Here is a 17,676-nt window from a genome sequence, read left to right as displayed (position 1 = left end):
GGCACGTTGTAAGTAATACTCACTGAACATTCATGGAAAGTCATCCATTGAAATATCTCATAATTATGCTTATTAATATCTGTTACGTATTTGCTTTATTATAACACCCTAAACAAACAAAAAATTCTAATGGAAATGATTATCATGACAGTAATTGGGGGTCTATAACTTAACATCTGCTTTTGATGACTTACTATCTTGGACCCAGTATTTTCTGTCACAAGAAAACATCATCAAAATCTTTTTTTTAATTTGTGGGGTGGGGGTTTGGGGTGGAGCAGGGGTTGGAGGGAGGGGGGGGGGGCACTGATGTTGCCATGAATAACATCTTTTATACATGTATGTAACAGAGAAAGAAAAAAATTCACAAAAGTGTTTTTCAAAAACTAATTATCTATTTAAAAGAATAAAAGCTATAGATAATAAATCATACATTACATATGTCAAAAATAAGATGAACAGAAATTAAGATTAACTAGTACGGAAGAAAGATGACTACTGTTACAAAACACATGAAATTCAGATGACCTGCCAACTTTTTCATACATACACAGTGTGACTGACTAGTCTTGAGGGCTTAAAAAAAAAAAAATCACATAAAAGCACAATGCAAACATGTACCTACCACACACAGTGTGACTATGGACTGAAGGACTTAAAAATAATCCTTCATATAAAAGTACAATGCAAAACTTGTGTCTATGTCAAAACATAAATTATCATTATAATATTCTAAAACAAAACAAAACAAACAAACATAAAGCATTTAGTGCAAAAATAAAATGTGTGCTTCTGCTGACCACAGAAGTAAATGTAAACAACAAATGGCCACAATTTCATTTCATTCTGTGTAACCTACTTGGAAAAAAAATAACGGAGCATTTTCAATATATATTTCACAAAATATTCTTCATTGCAATCACTTTGAAAATGGCTTAGCTGGCCAAACACACAAACACACATCATACTTCCTTAAAAGCACCTTTTTTTCCAAATTCTTTTGGAAAATGAAAACAAAACAAAACCAAAAACAAAATAATGCTTTCGTTTCTTCCTTCTTTCTTTCTTTCCTTCTTTTTGTTGACCTATCACTTCTTTAACAGCTGCGTGAAAGTACTACCACCTTTGTTCCAATTCTTTTGAAAAACAAAAACAAGACCAAAAGACAAAATAATACTGTCCTTTCTCCCTTTTCCTTTCTTTTAACCTTCAGACTGCCACGTAAGCCATTCTCAAATGGCACATGACTCACTCCCCTGCCACTGCCACGAAACCTGTACCCAAACAGCGGCGAAATATCTCTGTCCTGTGAAAGCTTTTATGCTGTTTTGGAATTATCATACTGGTAGCTTTAGCTTTGCCAAGGCTGCCCTTACTCTTATAATAACAAGGAAACACTCTACATCAACAAGGAATGCGTTTTTTCATGTGATGTCATTGCGGACTGGAGCATGTCAACAACTCATTATCTATGCCGGCAAGCAGAATGGCGTTTTGCAATAATAAGCCCTTAAAAGAAACGTTTTAATTCTGGTGACACTTATGACATCAGAAATTTCTAAACAACAATGTATCGTCACACCTGTTACCATGACAAGTTTTCCAGTGGTTTCAAATGTAATGCCATGAGACAATACCATGCAGAAAGTCAACCACTTTTCCCACTGATATATTTCAAATATCATTTTTGTGGGAATGCGTATATGAGAATGTCTCAGAACATTTCTATTTTGATAACACTTTAACTTCAAGCAGCATAAAAATAGTATGACTGATAAATATTTGACATACTTTTTTATTTAACAGATAATATCTTAGGTTGGTGATAGCAATCTGTTAAAAAAAAAAACACATCTAACACAAGCTATTCAAATTTATTCTTGTAAATGTCCTTCCTAATTATTTAAGCATTGTTTTGAAACAGCGCATTCAATGTTTCTAAGTTCCTGGCCAATGAAACTGAAATGCAATGATTCTCAGAAAGAAAAAAAAAAGTACCATTTCCCAACAACAGACAAGACCTCAACTAACACCTCAGAGTTGTCAAAGAGTTCGATACAAGCTTAACAGCATACAGCTTTAATCTAGTCACACCTAAACTACAGACATCATGGAACAAAAATATAATACTGAACATGGTGTTACTGGCTTCTGATTTTGGAGCTGCTACTTTTTTTCACATGTAACACCATACTGTGTCACACATAACAATTTTACAATTCAGGGTTAAAACTACACAGGCTATAAAAAAAAAAATAAAAAAATGTTGGGTCATCGTTGTAAGCTCCAAATAATCAAAAATATACAGAAAAGATTTTTTATGTTTATAAGCATATGTCTTTGAGGAGTTTTACTGTCTCAAAAAGTTTTAATGTTGGAGTCTCATGTGTTACATTGTGACAATATTCAAATGCCAACAATGTGGTTAGAGGATGAAAAGTTCTTCTTGGATTTTTTTGTACACCAAAATCACTCTTGACAAGCTGTTATTTCCACAAGCCTCCATTTACTTTATGCAACTTAATGTCACTTTGTAACAGGTGAGACACAATCTGCCCCCTCCCCCACTCTACAGGAATCTACCCTATCTTAAAGAAAATCAGACCACTACACTGATTTTTCAACTTCTGTTTCAAATTTTAGTGACATTTTGCTCTTTAAAAGTTCAGTTAATAGTGTAAAAGTAATTTGTTTCATTTTTCAAAAAATTCAGCACAGCAGCCACTAATTTCGGAGAACGACTCAATTTGGCAGGCCAAGGGTTAACCCATCACTTCCTGAACAGCTACATGGTGGCACTATCACGCCCTCCCCCTGACACAGGAGTGGAGGCCGTAAGCTGGGAACTGGCACCCTGGTCAGGTGCTGTCTGATCCTCTCTCTTCGAACCTGCAAACTTCCACAGACCGCCCCTCAAGGCCGACTGGACCTTGCCCCGCCCTCTTCCCACCCCACACAGGCTGGGTGGCAGGGAGGGGGAACATGCACCCGAACTTGAGAATTTGGATTCCGGTGTCCGTGTTCCAACATCTGGCAACGTATGGGAAGTAGAGCTCCATGACTGTTCAGTCAGATGTGGTGAGTCTGGACAAAGCGTGGTGGTACTGTGTACAGAACAAGGAGATTCCAGCTCTGCTCGCTGTGGTGCTGAAACCGCGTGGGTGTTTTCAACTTTAGAGCGTGGACTTTGAGCAACATGCGAGGAGTTTTCCCACTGGGTGCTGCATCTTGAGATTCCTTGACTGCCCACTTTGACAGGCCCATCCTCCTCCACGCTCCCTTTACCAAGGAAGTGGTGGTTGGCTTTTCCAAACTCTTCCCAAAGAGTGTCACTGTTTTCCAAGGCAGCAGCATCCTGGAAATAAAAAAGAAAGCAAAAGTTCCTGGTTTGAGTGCGTTAAAAGGAAGCAGTTGAAACTGGGAGTTTGGCATGAAACTAAGTATTTTTAAAAACCTCCAAAAGGATATCTTCATTCATTATTTTTTAAAATAATAACATCCTCAACATATTCAATTACTTTGAAAATAGGTTGTTTTCTGCTTCAAGCAACTGAAACAGATAATTTTCGTTTGGACCATTCAAATGCTTCTCAATAAATATCTAAGTGAAATGAAAAACAAAAGAGTAACTGGCACATCTTTCCCTGATCACCATGCACGCATCAATTATCATGTAAAAGAAATCATTCAGTTGAGAAAATATTACATTTGAAGGTACAAAACATAATAAATGTAAAACCTGCACACCCTTCATTAATATGTATATATAATCATCATATAAAAGGAAAATGTTCAGTAGAAAAATGTAACATTTTAAGACACAGATGAAATAAAAATGAACCAATGACCTGTACATATAAAAAGGAAGAGGAAGGAAAGAAAAGTGACTCCACAACATAAAGAAATATCGCCAGCTTATGGCAGCAAATGAAATCAAAGGCATTTATAACAATTGCATTGTATTTCAAATGCATACATTTCCAAAATTTTTGCATTATTATCTATCCATGACATATACTACTTCTCACATAATACAATGGACTATTTGGATGGGTGCAAAATGCACGCACAACATGCACATGCGCGTGCACGCACACACACACACATACACTCACACACACAGGCAGCACACACACACACATACACACACACACACAGACTATGGGTGGGAGTGACTGATTTTTGTAATACTGACAAGTTTGCGTCCAGGATCCAGGAGGTGCTTAACCAAAGTGTGTGTCTTAAAACCAAACCAAGGTAAAACAAAGGGACAAAAACTATTCTTTTAATCACTGTCAAAATGCCAATATTGAATTCTGCATGATATGGAAATACTCCCACCCATGACAAACAGTGTCTTTTATATACCTGACCACACAAATATGTGTACAAACACTAGCACAGCAAACCACGCAGAGCTCAACCCAACACAGACGCACCTCATTCTCAAAGGCAGCCTTGCAGCGCTCAGGCACAGAGTAACTTGGTTTCCAGTCCTCCTGTTGACAACCTTTAAACTGACCACAGCTGCTGCTACCACCACCATTCTGACACCCTGCGGAATTCCCATCTTCCCTTTCTCTGGAACTGAAACTGGATCCATTGGTCACTGAGTGTCCGGAACTGAAACTGGTTCCACTGATCCCATCCTTCTGCCCCAACAGATTTAACAACAATTTCGTTTTACATCCTCTTCCTGCCGTGACGTGCTTAGGACTGTTTTGTAAAGGTGAGAATGGTTGCTTTGCAGATGGAGAACAGAGAGATTGGCAATGTGAAGAAGTTTTGTGAGGAATGTTGTTACTTATGATGTCCTTGACACCGGGAGGATCTTCAGCACCGCATGAGGTGGTGGTGGTGGTGGTGGGTTTCTGACAATCAGTACTGCTGGCTGGTAACAGTTGGGTGACATGGCTACCACCACCAGCCTGTGCTGCAGATGGTTTGGTACGTCTCTGTGATGGACGATAACAGTCCAGACTCTCTGGGTTTCCTGCAGACAGGTTCTCACAGCCTGGTGAGGGCTCACAGAACAGTGTGTGCCGCAAGACAGAGCTCTTCGTGGAGGTTCGACTGAAGCCATAGCGCTGCATTGACTGCTGGGGGCTACACATCCTGACACTGCACGGTGCACTGGGAGGACCGCCCGGCACAGGCTGCTCTGTCTCCAGCCTTGGCTTTCTGAGGACGTGGGGCGGTTGTGATGAAGGTTCTCTGGAGCATGGGCCTCCAGGCCCCGACAGGCTTATTTTCAAAGAGTAACGGTCATGAGTGGAGGAGTGATGATGTACATCTGATTCAGCAACTGGTTCCTTCCCTGTCCTTGCCTGTTCTGATAACTGCAATAACTGTGCAAAACGAGTTGATGCTGAGTTCTGCAGCTGCTGCTTCTTTTCTAGATCAGTTTTTTGGGGTTTCTTAGCTGCAAACATTCTGGAGCCGTCTTTGTTCTTGACAGGTGTTTTGTTCACGTCACTCGTACTATCAGAGCAGTCTCCTTGTTCAGTCTGCTCTTTTCTAGGGTGTTGCTTGATGGGGCTCTCCATGCCCATGTCTTCCATCACACTGATCATGTTTTGGGGGTAATACACCTTTCTGCTCAACTCTCCCTCTCTTCCGTCAGGGCGTTCTATTCTTTCATTGGGAAAGAGTTTAAAAAATTCGAAGTCCTCCTCTGAGACGGACTCTTCCAACCTGGACTGTATACCTGACAGCAAGTCTTTCACTCTAGCTGTCACTTCCTGCTTCCTTTTCTGTCCTGTCTCTGGTTCATCCACCGAGAAAGGTCTGCAACAACACACAAGTGTGAAAGTAAGCTTCAGCTACAGGTATTCTGTAACATAGACTACTTTACCATACACCTGTGCTTTATTCTAAGTCAGCTAATTTTGTATTTCCTTTCTATCGTGCACCTGTGCTTTTACATTAGGTCTGCTAAATATGTAGATCTTTTTTTTTTCATCATATACCTGTACTTTAAATTGGGTCAACTACAAATGTTGTTTCTTTTTACCAAACACCTGTGCTTTATATCAGGTCAGCTAAAAATGTAGTTTCTTTTACCATACACCTGTGTTTTAAAATAAGTCAGCTAAAAATGTTTTTCCTTTTTACCATATACCTATGCTTTACATCAGGTCAGCTAAAATGTAGTTTCTTTTGCCATACACCTGTGCTTTATATCAGATCAGCTAAAAATGTAGTTTCTTTAGCCATACACCTGTGCTTTATATCAGGTCAGCTAAAAATGTAGTCCCTTTTTATCCCTCAGCAGTTCAGCAACCAGGGTTTGTATGAATGCCTCAGTTACAAACAAGAGAAACAAGTGTCAGAGCAGTACAAAATGAGGGTGTGTTCTAACTGCCAGTCATAACAAATGCATCGATCTCCTGCCGAGCCTGTTCCCGTCACTGACAACAGTTATTTTGTGTGTCAGAGCGGACAGTATCCTCCCTCTTTCATTTGTCTAAACTTTATGAGATTATTATCTCCCTTACACTGTGTTCTCTGATGGTTACACCCCACCATATTATTTATATAGTGCTGACTAAGGGAATGTTGGGTTATTCTGCTTGTCAGGCATCTGCTTAGCAGATGTGGTGTAGCGTATATGGATTTGTCTGAATGCAGTGACGCCTCCTAGAGTAACGAACTGAACTTTACATATCTTTAAATACATATATACAGGTCATTAGATCTGCTACTGGTAACCTGTAATCCAGTACAACCTGTTCAGGGTCGGGGTGCCGGCGACTAAACTGGCACTCCCACCATTCCCTTGCGGGACTGGTGAGGCGGGTGGCTAGACACCCTTATGGAATTAAAAACAAGATCCATAAAAGGGTGTCGGTTCAGGAGAGCCACCAACGGCCATCTAGCTCCACCGTGCTGTGTGCATGCCACACGCAGTTGGCCCCCGGGGTGTGTCTACCCATGCATGTGAAGTCTGGATCCGGCAGAATCTGCGGAAGAAACCTATCGGTTCAACGGAGAGGAAGGCGGTTACAGCAATGCACTGTGGAGTGCAGAGAGCAAGATGAGACACCGAAAGGATATCTTGGTCATCCACTGCATCCGTGCTCATCTTCCTGTCGTCTCGACTTAGTCTTGCCACTGGAAATTGGTGAACCCAGACAAGAGAGTGAGGTCGACGTTGCGCAACTCCTCTTCACTTTAAACAAACTCATCGCGCAAGTCATCAGTCATCCTTAATGACCTTTCACCTTTCATCCTTTCATCACCCCCAAGTCCTGTGGCGACAGGCGAGCAACGAAACGACAGGTGTGGGTACACTGGCAGTCACAGCCGCAGACCTGCACGCTGGCAGCTCAGACCATAGGGTCGTTCTTCATCGACAGGAGCAGCGATGGAGCTCGGCAGCCGTCTGAGCGTCGTGAGCAGCCCTCTTGGAATGCACTGCTCACCTCCCTGGCATGAGGAAGGGGTTAGAAAAGGTGCCCTAAAAATTGCCTGCTCCATATTACCCTGGCCAGCATACCGCGGCTGGCGGGGACCCTACATCAGCGGTCGAAACAAAGAGAAAGAAAAGAAAAAAACAAGGATCGTTCCTCTCACCATTGGTGCTTGGAACATAAGGACTCTCTTGGACAGAGATAACGCTGACAGACCCCAAAGGAGAATGGCACTTGTTGCATCCGAACTCACCAGATACAACATTGACATCGCAGCCTTGAGTGAGACTCAGCTTGCAGGCGAAGGCGAGCTCAATGAATGGGGATCTGGTTACACCTTCTTCTGGAGTGGACGAGGAAGTGAAGAGCGACGTGAGGCTGGCGTTGGTTTTGCAGTAAAAACAGCACTTGTCAGCAAGCTAGCTGGAATCCCAAAGGGAGTCAACGATAGGCTTATGACCATGAAACTCCCACTGGCATCTGGCCAGAAGCACCTCGCCATTGTCAGTGCCTACGCCCCAACCATGACCAACCTGGATGAAGTGAAGGTGAAGTTCTACGAGGACCTTCACTCTGTCATTGCTGCTATCCCGAAAGCAGACAAGCTCATCATTCTTGGGGACTTCAATGCTAGAGTTGGCTCTGACTACATCTCCTGGGATGGAGTGATTGGAAAGCACGGCGTGGGCCACTGCAACCCAAATTGATTGCTTTTGCTTCAGACCTGTGCAGAGCACAAACTGCTGATAACCAACACAGTTTTCTGCCTCCCTACCCGTAACAGGACGTCATGGATGCACCCTTGCTCAAAGCATTGGCATCTCATCGATTACATCATTGTCAGGAAAAGGGATAGGCAAGATGTACGTGTGACAAAGACCATGTGCGGCGCCGAGTGTTGGACAGACCATCGCCTTGTAGTCTCAAAGCTGAATATTCGAATCCAACCCAAGAGACGCCCCCAAGGCCAGAAGGCTCCAAAACGGCTCAACATCACAAAGCTGAAAAACATCACCATCAAACAGACCTTTGTGGAGCTGCTGGAAGATCGTCTGGAATCCGCCTCTCTGGACAACCAGAATGTGGAGTCTGACTGGAGGACCCTGCGCGAGCTGATCTATAGTACAGCTTCAGAGACCCTGGGACCCATGACCAGAAAGCACAAAGACTGGTTTGATGAAAACTGTGATGAAATCAAGCAGTTTCTGGATGAGAAACGCCGTCTGCATCAAGCCTACCTGAGCAACCCAAAGTCCACATCAAAAAAGGATGCATACAATGCCATCCGCAGGACTGTTCAGCTAAAGTTACGTCAGATGCAGGATAAGTGGCTGAGTGACAAAGCTGATGAGATCCAGGGATATGCTAACAGGCACGATATGAAGAGGTTCTCTGATGCCCCCTCCTCAGTGCAGATGGGAATACCTTGATCACCGAGGAGGAGAAAATTCTCGAACGCTGGGCTGAGCACTTCAACAGTGTCCTAAATCGCCCTTCCTCCATAAATGATGAAGCCATAGACCGTCTCCCACAAGTCCCCATCAACGAAGCACTGGACGATCCGCCAACACTTCTTGAGACCCAGAAAGCAATCCGTCTGCTATCCAGTGGCAAAGCACCTGGCTCAGACTCCATACCAGCAGAGGTCTACAAGGATGGAGGCACTGTGCTGACTGAGAAGCTCCATCAGCTGTACTCACTCATGTGGAAAGAAGAGACGATCCCCCAGGATTTCAAAGATGCTGTATCTACCGTTCACTTGTACAAGCGAAAGGGGAACCGGCAAGCCTGTGATAACCATCGGGGCATTTCCTTGCTCTCCATCGCAGGCAAGATACTTGCCAGGATCCTACTAAACCGCCTCACAGCACACCTTGATCAAGGTCATTTGCCTGAGAGCCAATGTGGATTCCGGAAAGAGTGCAGAACCACCAACATGGTGTTTGCTGCAAGGCAGCTGCAAGAGAAATGTCAGGAGCAAAATGCTGATCTGTTCTCCACCTATGTTGACCTCACTGAGGCCTTCGACACCGTGAGTAGAGAGGGACTGTGGAAAATCATGGCCCAGTACGGATGCCCTCGAAATTTATTAGATTGGTCAGCCAATTCCATGAAGGCATGCAGGCTCGAGTCCAGGACAATGGGGAAACATGTGCTCCTTTTCCTGTCATAAATGGTGTCAAGCAAGGCTGTGTCCTGGCGCCTAATGTTCTCTGCAATGCTTACTGATGCCTTCAGAGATGGCGATGTTGGAATCGGCCTAAAGTACCGAACAGATGGCAAGCTGTTTAACCTCAGAAGGCTTCAAGCAAAAATGAAGGTCATGACAGACATCATCAGAGACTTTTTGTTTGCTGATGATTGTGCCCTCAATGCTGGATCTGAAGCTGACATGCAACTCAGCGTTGACAAGATTGCCACTGCCAGCAGGAACTTCAGCCTTACCATCAGCATGAGGAAAACTGAAGTTCTCCATCAGCCAGCCCCAGGGAAACCCCACGTTGAGCCCAACATCAGTCAACGGTGGAGCGGTTCACATACCTTGGCAGCACACTGTCACGGAATGCGACCATCGACGATGAAGTGAACATCAGGATTGCAAGAGCAAGCGCAACCTTTGGCAGACTCTATGCAAATGTCTGGAACAGAAGAGGCATGGGTCTTGAGACCAAGCTAAAGGTCTACAGAGCAGTAGTTCTCCACATACTACTGTACGCTTGCGAAACTTGGACAGTGTACCAACAACACGCCAAGAAGCTGAACCACTTCCACACAACATGCCTCAGGAAGCTAGTGAACATCAAGTGGCAAGACAGGACCCCAGACACGGAGGTGCTTGCAAAAGCCACCCTTCCCAGCATCTTCACCATCCTGATACAGTCCCAGCTTCGCTGGGCTGGACACGTGGTGCGCATGCCAGACCATCGGCTGCCCAAAAGGCTCTTCTATGGCGAGCTGCAACAAGGGAAGAGATCACACGGAGGTCAGAAGAAGCGCTTCAGAGATACTCTGAAAGTCTCTCTGAAAGTGTTTGATATCAACCCTGACTCCTGGGAGGAATCTGCAGTGGACCGTGACAAATGGCGCGCTGCTGTGCACAAAGGTGCCAAGTTGTGCGAGGCCAACAGACTGCTGCAGCTGTTCAGAAGAGGCAGGCCAGAAAGTCACGGGCAAACAAGCTCCCTGACAATGATATGCCTGTCTTTGTCTGCCCCAACTGTCAGCGAACATTTTGTGTGCAGATTGGACTATTCAGCCCTCTGCGCATTCACAGATAGATTCATGAGCATCCTCCCACCCCACCACCACCCTCCCCCCATCCCCCAGCTGGACAACGATGGTCATCATTGATCTCGATGGACACACACCATATACATGTTTGTGTGTGTAAGGTCTGTACTGATGTATGAGAAAACAATACAGAATTGTGTACACATTACATATCAGCAGACAAAGGAATGCTTGGTTAAAATACCATACTGAGTATGTTTGTGTCAGCAGCATTTACGCAGAGCAGTTCTACACCATTCATACACTGAAATTTGGATTTCCCATCCAAACCCAAATCTCTCTCTTTTCATTTGTGAACTGACGGGTGCAATAGCCGAGTGGTTAAAGCGTTGACTGTCAATCTGAGGGTCCTGGGTTCGAATCACAGTGACGGCGCCTGGTGGGTAAAGGGTGGAGATTTTTACGATCTCCCAGGTCAACATAATTATGTGCAGATTTGCTAGAACCTGAACCCCCTTCGTGTGTATATGCAAGCAGAAGATCAAATACGCACGTTAAAGATCCTGTAATCCATGTCAGCGTTTGGTGGGTTATGGAAACAAGAACATACCCACCATGCACACCCCCGAAAACGGAGTATGGCTGCCTACATGGCGGGGTAAAAACGGTCATACATGTAAAAGCCCACTCGTGTGCATACGAGTGAACGCAGAAGAAGAATTTGTGAACTGATTATGTTGGTCACATATAACCCCTTCTTTTTCCCCCTCTTTTTTTTTCTTTTTTTAACCAAACTGTCATCAGCCAAACTTTCTTTAAATGACTCTAGGATGCTTCAGTATTTCTGATATCATTTCCATCTTGAAAGATGTTCTCTCTTCAATCATAAACTGATCACCTTAGTCCCATCATTCTACCTGTCCAAGATGCACACAATCAGTCCTTACCCCTGTTCTAAATAAAGCCACAGGTCTTTTCGTGTCATGAGGGCCAGAGGGTCGGGAGAGCCTGACAGCTTGGGGGTGTACCTGGCAGGGCAGTTCTCCATCTGACCCAACACCCATCGGGCATCCAAGAGCACTTCACCTGGGAACATTGAACAGATGCCATCAAAACTGACATGAAAATTATGATCTATCTTGTTTTCAATAAGCGATGAGTGTGCTCAGGAGGATATGAAAGCATACTGGTTTGCCTCAAGGCATTATTCTGCCTGTTTTGTTCATTCTCTGTGCCAGTGACTTTTCTGGAACCAAACCTAGTCCTGACTTTCAAAATTTATACCAAACTGTTCTTGAAGATCTTTTCAATTCATTCAGCTATAATTTTGTACATGCACATATACATTCTTGCATACACACACACTGTCATTTAGAATACACTGTGGCCCCATATACCTGGCTTGAATGGCCAAATTAATCTATTTTTATATCAATCCTCTGCAAATGTCATGCTCTTAGTTACTCTTATTCTTAAATGTAAAAATATATGATTCATAGCATGCGTCCCAAAAAAATAAACAAAGAGAGAGATGCACAGAAAGCAACCCACACCAGAGCAACAAGAAACCAAGACATCCATAACACTGGACAATACAGAAAAAACAATTGCCCATAAATAAGACAACACCCACAGAATTGCATATGAGTGGGGAAAGAAAAAAAAAATTATTTTTTCACATCACTATGACAATGACATGATCCAGCTTCAGCAACATGTGAAGAAATCCTGAAAATGTTCCTTCTTTTGTCACTTCTGAGTACTGCTATAATTCTGAGGTGTCCATTCTTGAGACTCCCACTTCAAACCAAAAGTAGCTGTTTTTTAAGTTTCAAAATTTCCATCAAAGAATTTTTTAATGTGAACATTCCTGTAAAACTTTGGTGTAAGTGCAAAAGAAAGAAAACAATGGCAGACAGAGCTGACTCTTAACGCTGGAATCCATTCGATTCACATCAGACATGACACAAATTTCTTTCTCAGTATATCTATTAAAAAATTTTTTTTTAAAAAGAGTGAACATACTGCCTTCAGTTCACGGCAGTATTAAGCTGATCTCAGTGAAGTTCAATAGTCCAGTGGTTATGTTCTGTGCTCTATGTCCCCACCACATCATACTGAAAAACAGCAGTGCCAGCATTACAGACCATTGATGATGTCCAGATCCTTGTTGATCAGTCTGCATGTTTCCTTCACTGTGGAGCGTATACTGTTATCTCGCTCAACCGCCTTAGACGTGGGATGCTTGGCTGTAACAAACACATTGTACAAACAGTGAAACTTCAGTTTCAAAGATGTGTCAAACAAGTGAACTGATCCATAAATACATAAATATATATATATATATATATATATATATATAGAGAGAGAGAGAGAGAGAGAGAGAGAGAGAGAGAGAGATAATTGGTGGATTGAGCTTTTGACTAGAGAGTGAGAGAAAGAATATGTGTGAGTATATTTATCTACCTACCTATATACATGTGTGTGTGTGTGTGTGTGTGTGTGTGTGTGTGTGTGTGTGTGTGTGTGTGTGTGTGTGTGTGTGTGTGTGTGTGTCCTCTGTGTGTTGATGTTTACAATCAGATACAATAAGTGCATATACACCACAAGAAAATGTAATAATTCTTTTAAGAAGAATTTTACATTGGAACCAAATCTGGTTGTTACATCTTTCATTTACATTAGTCTTGATGTGTGAGAATCCTGTACATGCAATTGTGGCAGTTCTTTTCTTCAACAGAGAAATCTGTTGTGACAAAAAGCAATACAATTCGATATAATATCGGGATATGATACAATACGATAAAAAATGATATGATATAATACAATATGATACAATATAATATAATACAATGGTTTACAGTGACAAGTGTTACTCACAAGTTATGACTTGGCGTAAGGCCGCTCTGGTCTCCATGCAGACGTTGACAGTGACCTGTTCCCCGTGTAAAGTCCACTCTCCTTCTTTGAGCGCATCGATGACTGACTGGGGGGATTCAAAGCGAACAAACCTGTCACAGGTAAACACCTGTTATTAATATCACCAATAATTAATAATTCAACAACAACAAAAAAAAACAACCAATCACTTATTTACTCACACACACACACGCACACACACACAAACACATACACACACACATAAAGAACGGTCTTTTGCCTCTCTCTGTCCTACTGTATGTCTGTCATAGTCTCTCTGTCCTTCAATATGTCTGTCACTCTCTCTATACCCCTTCCTTTGTTGACATCAGCCTTTATCTGACTACCTATTTCACCTGTGCATCTCTCTCTTTCTCCCTAGTCCTGAATGATTATGTAACTTTATCTTCTTCTTCTTCAACATTCGTGAGCTATGACTCCTATTTCACTCATACAAGTGGGCTTTGCCTGCTGGACCATTTTTACCCCAACCATGTAAGCAGTTATACTCAGTTTCTGGGAGGGGTGCATGCCAGGTATGTTCTTGTTTCCATAACCCACCAAACGCTGACATGGATAACAGGATCTTTAACATGCATATTCAGCTTCTGCATCAGTGCATGCATATACACAAGGGGGCTCTGGCACTAAAAGGTTTGCACATCTGCTGACTTGGGATATTGGAAAAATCCAAAACCTTTACCAACAAGGATTCATACCCAGGAATTTCAGATTGCAAGTCCAACGCTTCAACCTAAAGTAACACATGTAAATTTATTTGATATGTATGTTTTATTTTGTTCATGGTTTTTGTTTGTTTGTTTTTGTTTTTTGGTGTTTTTTTTGGTTTTGTTTTGTTGTTTGGTTGTTGTTCTTTTTTGGGGGGATTGTTCTCTTCATTTTCTTTTGTGTACTGCTTGTTATAATTCGTTTTCATGTTATCCCTCCTCGCCCCCTTCCTTCATTATTATCATGTTCTTCTTTCTGAAGGAAGGATGAAAAGGTGCTATGTAAGCTTACTTTTTTAGTTTACCATCAATAAAGATCTTTGACTCGTGCTTACTTTTTAAGTTTACCATCAATAAAGATCTTTGACTCGACAGTGAAACCAAACAAACAAACAAAAAAACCAACAACAAAAAAAGAAAAAAAAGATGTGATACAGAAAGGGGGGGGGTAATTGTACAAAATGTGTTCTTCAAAGCTGCATTCTAAATATTCAAATATTTGCCACAATACTGAGGCATTATAAAAATTAACATGTGCATTCAACCCAAAGAGATTTCTGGTATCATATGTTGTTTAAAATAAGCAATTTTTGTAATCATGTCAAAAAAGCAGTGCCCTTCATGCAAATTAGAAACACACACACACACACACACACACGCACACACACACACACACACACACACACACACGCAACACAGATTATCAAGTGTTCAGAAGTATGTCGCAGTTTCTTTCACAACATACTGAAGTCACTACCAGTGTTATACTAAGTAAATGCACTGTGTATTTTGATACAACTCCAGAATTGTCTTACTTACCCATATGAATAGCTATAGGACTGAGACTTCTTTAATATAACGGCTTCTTTTGCCCCATGCGCAGCAAACAGGTCAATTAGGTCTTCCTGAAAAAGTCAATGATCATAACCACAAACAATATACTTGTAATTACCAATCTATTATGGTTTTGTTTATTTGTGTTATAAACACAGTGAATTAATTTAAAATGCAGTCTAAAATTGAAGGGTTTTCAATACATCTTATCTATGATATGAAGGTATGGTATATCATTATACTCTGTCATTGCACCACCAAGTACAGTCCTCGCTGATTTTAGTGATTTTTCATCAAAAACTGTTATTCAGTGGTACTTTTATTGAATGAATGCAGAAAATATATTGTCTACTCTCCATTTTATATTCAAATAAGTATCAATTGCCAGCAATACGATTTTCAAAATCTTTGTTGATGAAAGTCAGTAGCTAAATGAAATATATCTAATCTTAGATGAAAATTGAAATCTTGTAGTCAACACACAGAGTACACTTGAAAAAGCAATAAAATATAATCCCCAGAGCCTGTGCCCCAGCTTGAATAACAAAATGATGATAAAAACAATGAACATTATACTTACACAATGGTACATTAATACAAATGAATCATTAATAAAACAATCAATTTACCAACACTGAATGGCGAAACACATGTAATGATTCATACAGGAGTTGTGGCCTGGCAGTAACACATCCATCAGGGTGCAAGTTTGAATCCCAAACTCGCCAGTATTTTCTCCCCCTGAACTAGACCATGAGTGGTGGCCTGGATGCTAGTTACTTGGAGTTGGATGAGACGATAAACCAAAGTCCCATTTGTATCAAATGCACATAAAGAACCCACAGCAACAAAAGAGTTGTTCCTGGCAAAAATGTGTATTGTAATGTAGAAAAAACAACTTTGTTTGGAAAACAAATACACTGTAACCAAAGGCAGAAACAAGAAAACTAAAAAGGAAATATGTGGGTGACAATGCACTCAGTGACATGCTGCTCTCCGAACTTCAAACATAGGTAAATATGTAATAACAAAGAGTAATACATGTACAATACAACAGAATACAATAAAACAGAATGCATTACAATGCAAATTACAATACACGTTTTAGAAGTGAATAACACTCACCCTGGTTGTGTTCCTGGGCAGATGGCCCACATAAAGTGAATAATACATCCTGGCAAAGTCCTCACACAGTCAGCACCTGTTGAAAGACAGAGCCCACATCCCACATTGACGACATGTTGTCTTTTGCCTTGTAAGGCATGCACCATGAAATAAAGCACACATACACACACAGAGAGACCATACGCGCGTGAACACGTATGCACACGTTCATACACATGTAGAGGATCCCACAAACAGGGCGTTACACAACTCGACCATTTCACACACACACGCAAACACACCAGTTCCCATGACATACATACAGACAGGTACGTACATTCACACTTACCAACGCCGCTGTGGTCCAAGGTTCCCATGCACGATACAAGCGACTTACAGTTACACTGCACAAACCCACGTAGTACACAATATGCAAAACTAGCGTAATGCACATCGAAGAGGGGGTCCGCTTATATCACAGCCTAATAATATATGTCTATGTATATATAATAATAATAATAATAAACAGTGGGGGAGTATAATGGTGCGATAAATAGTTCTGTTAAACCACACGTCACACGAATACCCGTTCTTGCTTGTAAACCGGAAAGCAGGATGTAAATTCCAAAATCCCGGTGAAAATACCGTTTCAAACTACGCATGCGCAACAAAACATTTTAACTCGCCGGCGAGACCAAACATTTATAAATATGTAAATTATTTATCTCAGTGGGCGAGACGTGTTTGCAAATGCTTCAGTCGCAGCTGATCAACACAGAACTGTTTTGATTAAAACAAAACATGGGCACTGCTGCTACTAAAATGTGGAATGTAGGGGGGCAAAAACAACCTATCAAAATAGTCTTTGTCAGTGACATAAAAAGAAAAATGTATCGTACACATCAGTATATCGCCTGATCAAAACTTCTGAAAATAGATTGGAGGGAATACTATATTGTCCAGTTGGTTTTATGCATTATTTGTGCATGTTTTTAGTTCATGTGAAAGTTCATTCCATATAATTATCTAGTTCTGTTTCTGAAACAATATTCTCGTGTATTATTATTAAACTTTCATTTTATTTTACCTTCAATTTCTTTAACGCAGTCATTTCTTGTTGACTGTATTGAAGTCGAAGATGTGACGTTTCTGTTTAGAGAACTGATCCCTATATATGAGATCAATAAGGTCACTTCTTAAGTTTGAATATGAATATCAATCATCGCATGTGTGTCTGCATTCTCAGTTCGCAAGTTTTGTAGCTCGTCGTTCACTGCTACGCCGGACCCGATTCAACTGCAACGTAGGATACTACCATTGACTACAGTATGCCTATTTCGATCCATACTCCAACTGTGGTTGTACCAGGGCTTTCTATAAGTTTGGACTGGTTATATTTAAATTGTTACTTAAATTTTTAATATATCATAATAGAATAAGCAAAGTGA

At 41.6% G+C, this 17,676-nt stretch overlaps 1 protein-coding gene across 1 annotated transcript; it reads right to left on the bottom strand.

Moving 5' to 3' along the window:
• Nucleotides 1-312: 312 nt before the first annotated feature.
• LOC143284155 (uncharacterized) lies at nucleotides 313-16,790 on the bottom strand. Its single transcript, XM_076590813.1, has 8 exons — nucleotides 16,578-16,790; nucleotides 16,250-16,325; nucleotides 15,110-15,195; nucleotides 13,524-13,654; nucleotides 12,791-12,892; nucleotides 11,591-11,729; nucleotides 4,440-5,787; nucleotides 313-3,355 (listed from the first exon to the last, which is right to left on the bottom strand). Exons 2-8 carry the CDS (start codon nucleotides 16,295-16,297, stop codon nucleotides 2,786-2,788), a joined length of 2,424 nt encoding a protein of 807 aa, XP_076446928.1. The 5' UTR covers nucleotides 16,298-16,325; nucleotides 16,578-16,790; the 3' UTR covers nucleotides 313-2,785.
• Nucleotides 16,791-17,676: the final 886 nt, after the last annotated feature.

Source organism: Babylonia areolata, chromosome 7 (assembly GCF_041734735.1).
Source record: "Babylonia areolata isolate BAREFJ2019XMU chromosome 7, ASM4173473v1, whole genome shotgun sequence".
Classification (NCBI taxonomy): Eukaryota; Metazoa; Mollusca; class Gastropoda; order Neogastropoda; family Buccinidae; genus Babylonia; species Babylonia areolata.
Note: the sequence above shows the minus strand (reverse complement) of the source record. Positions and strands in the feature narration are given on the sequence as shown.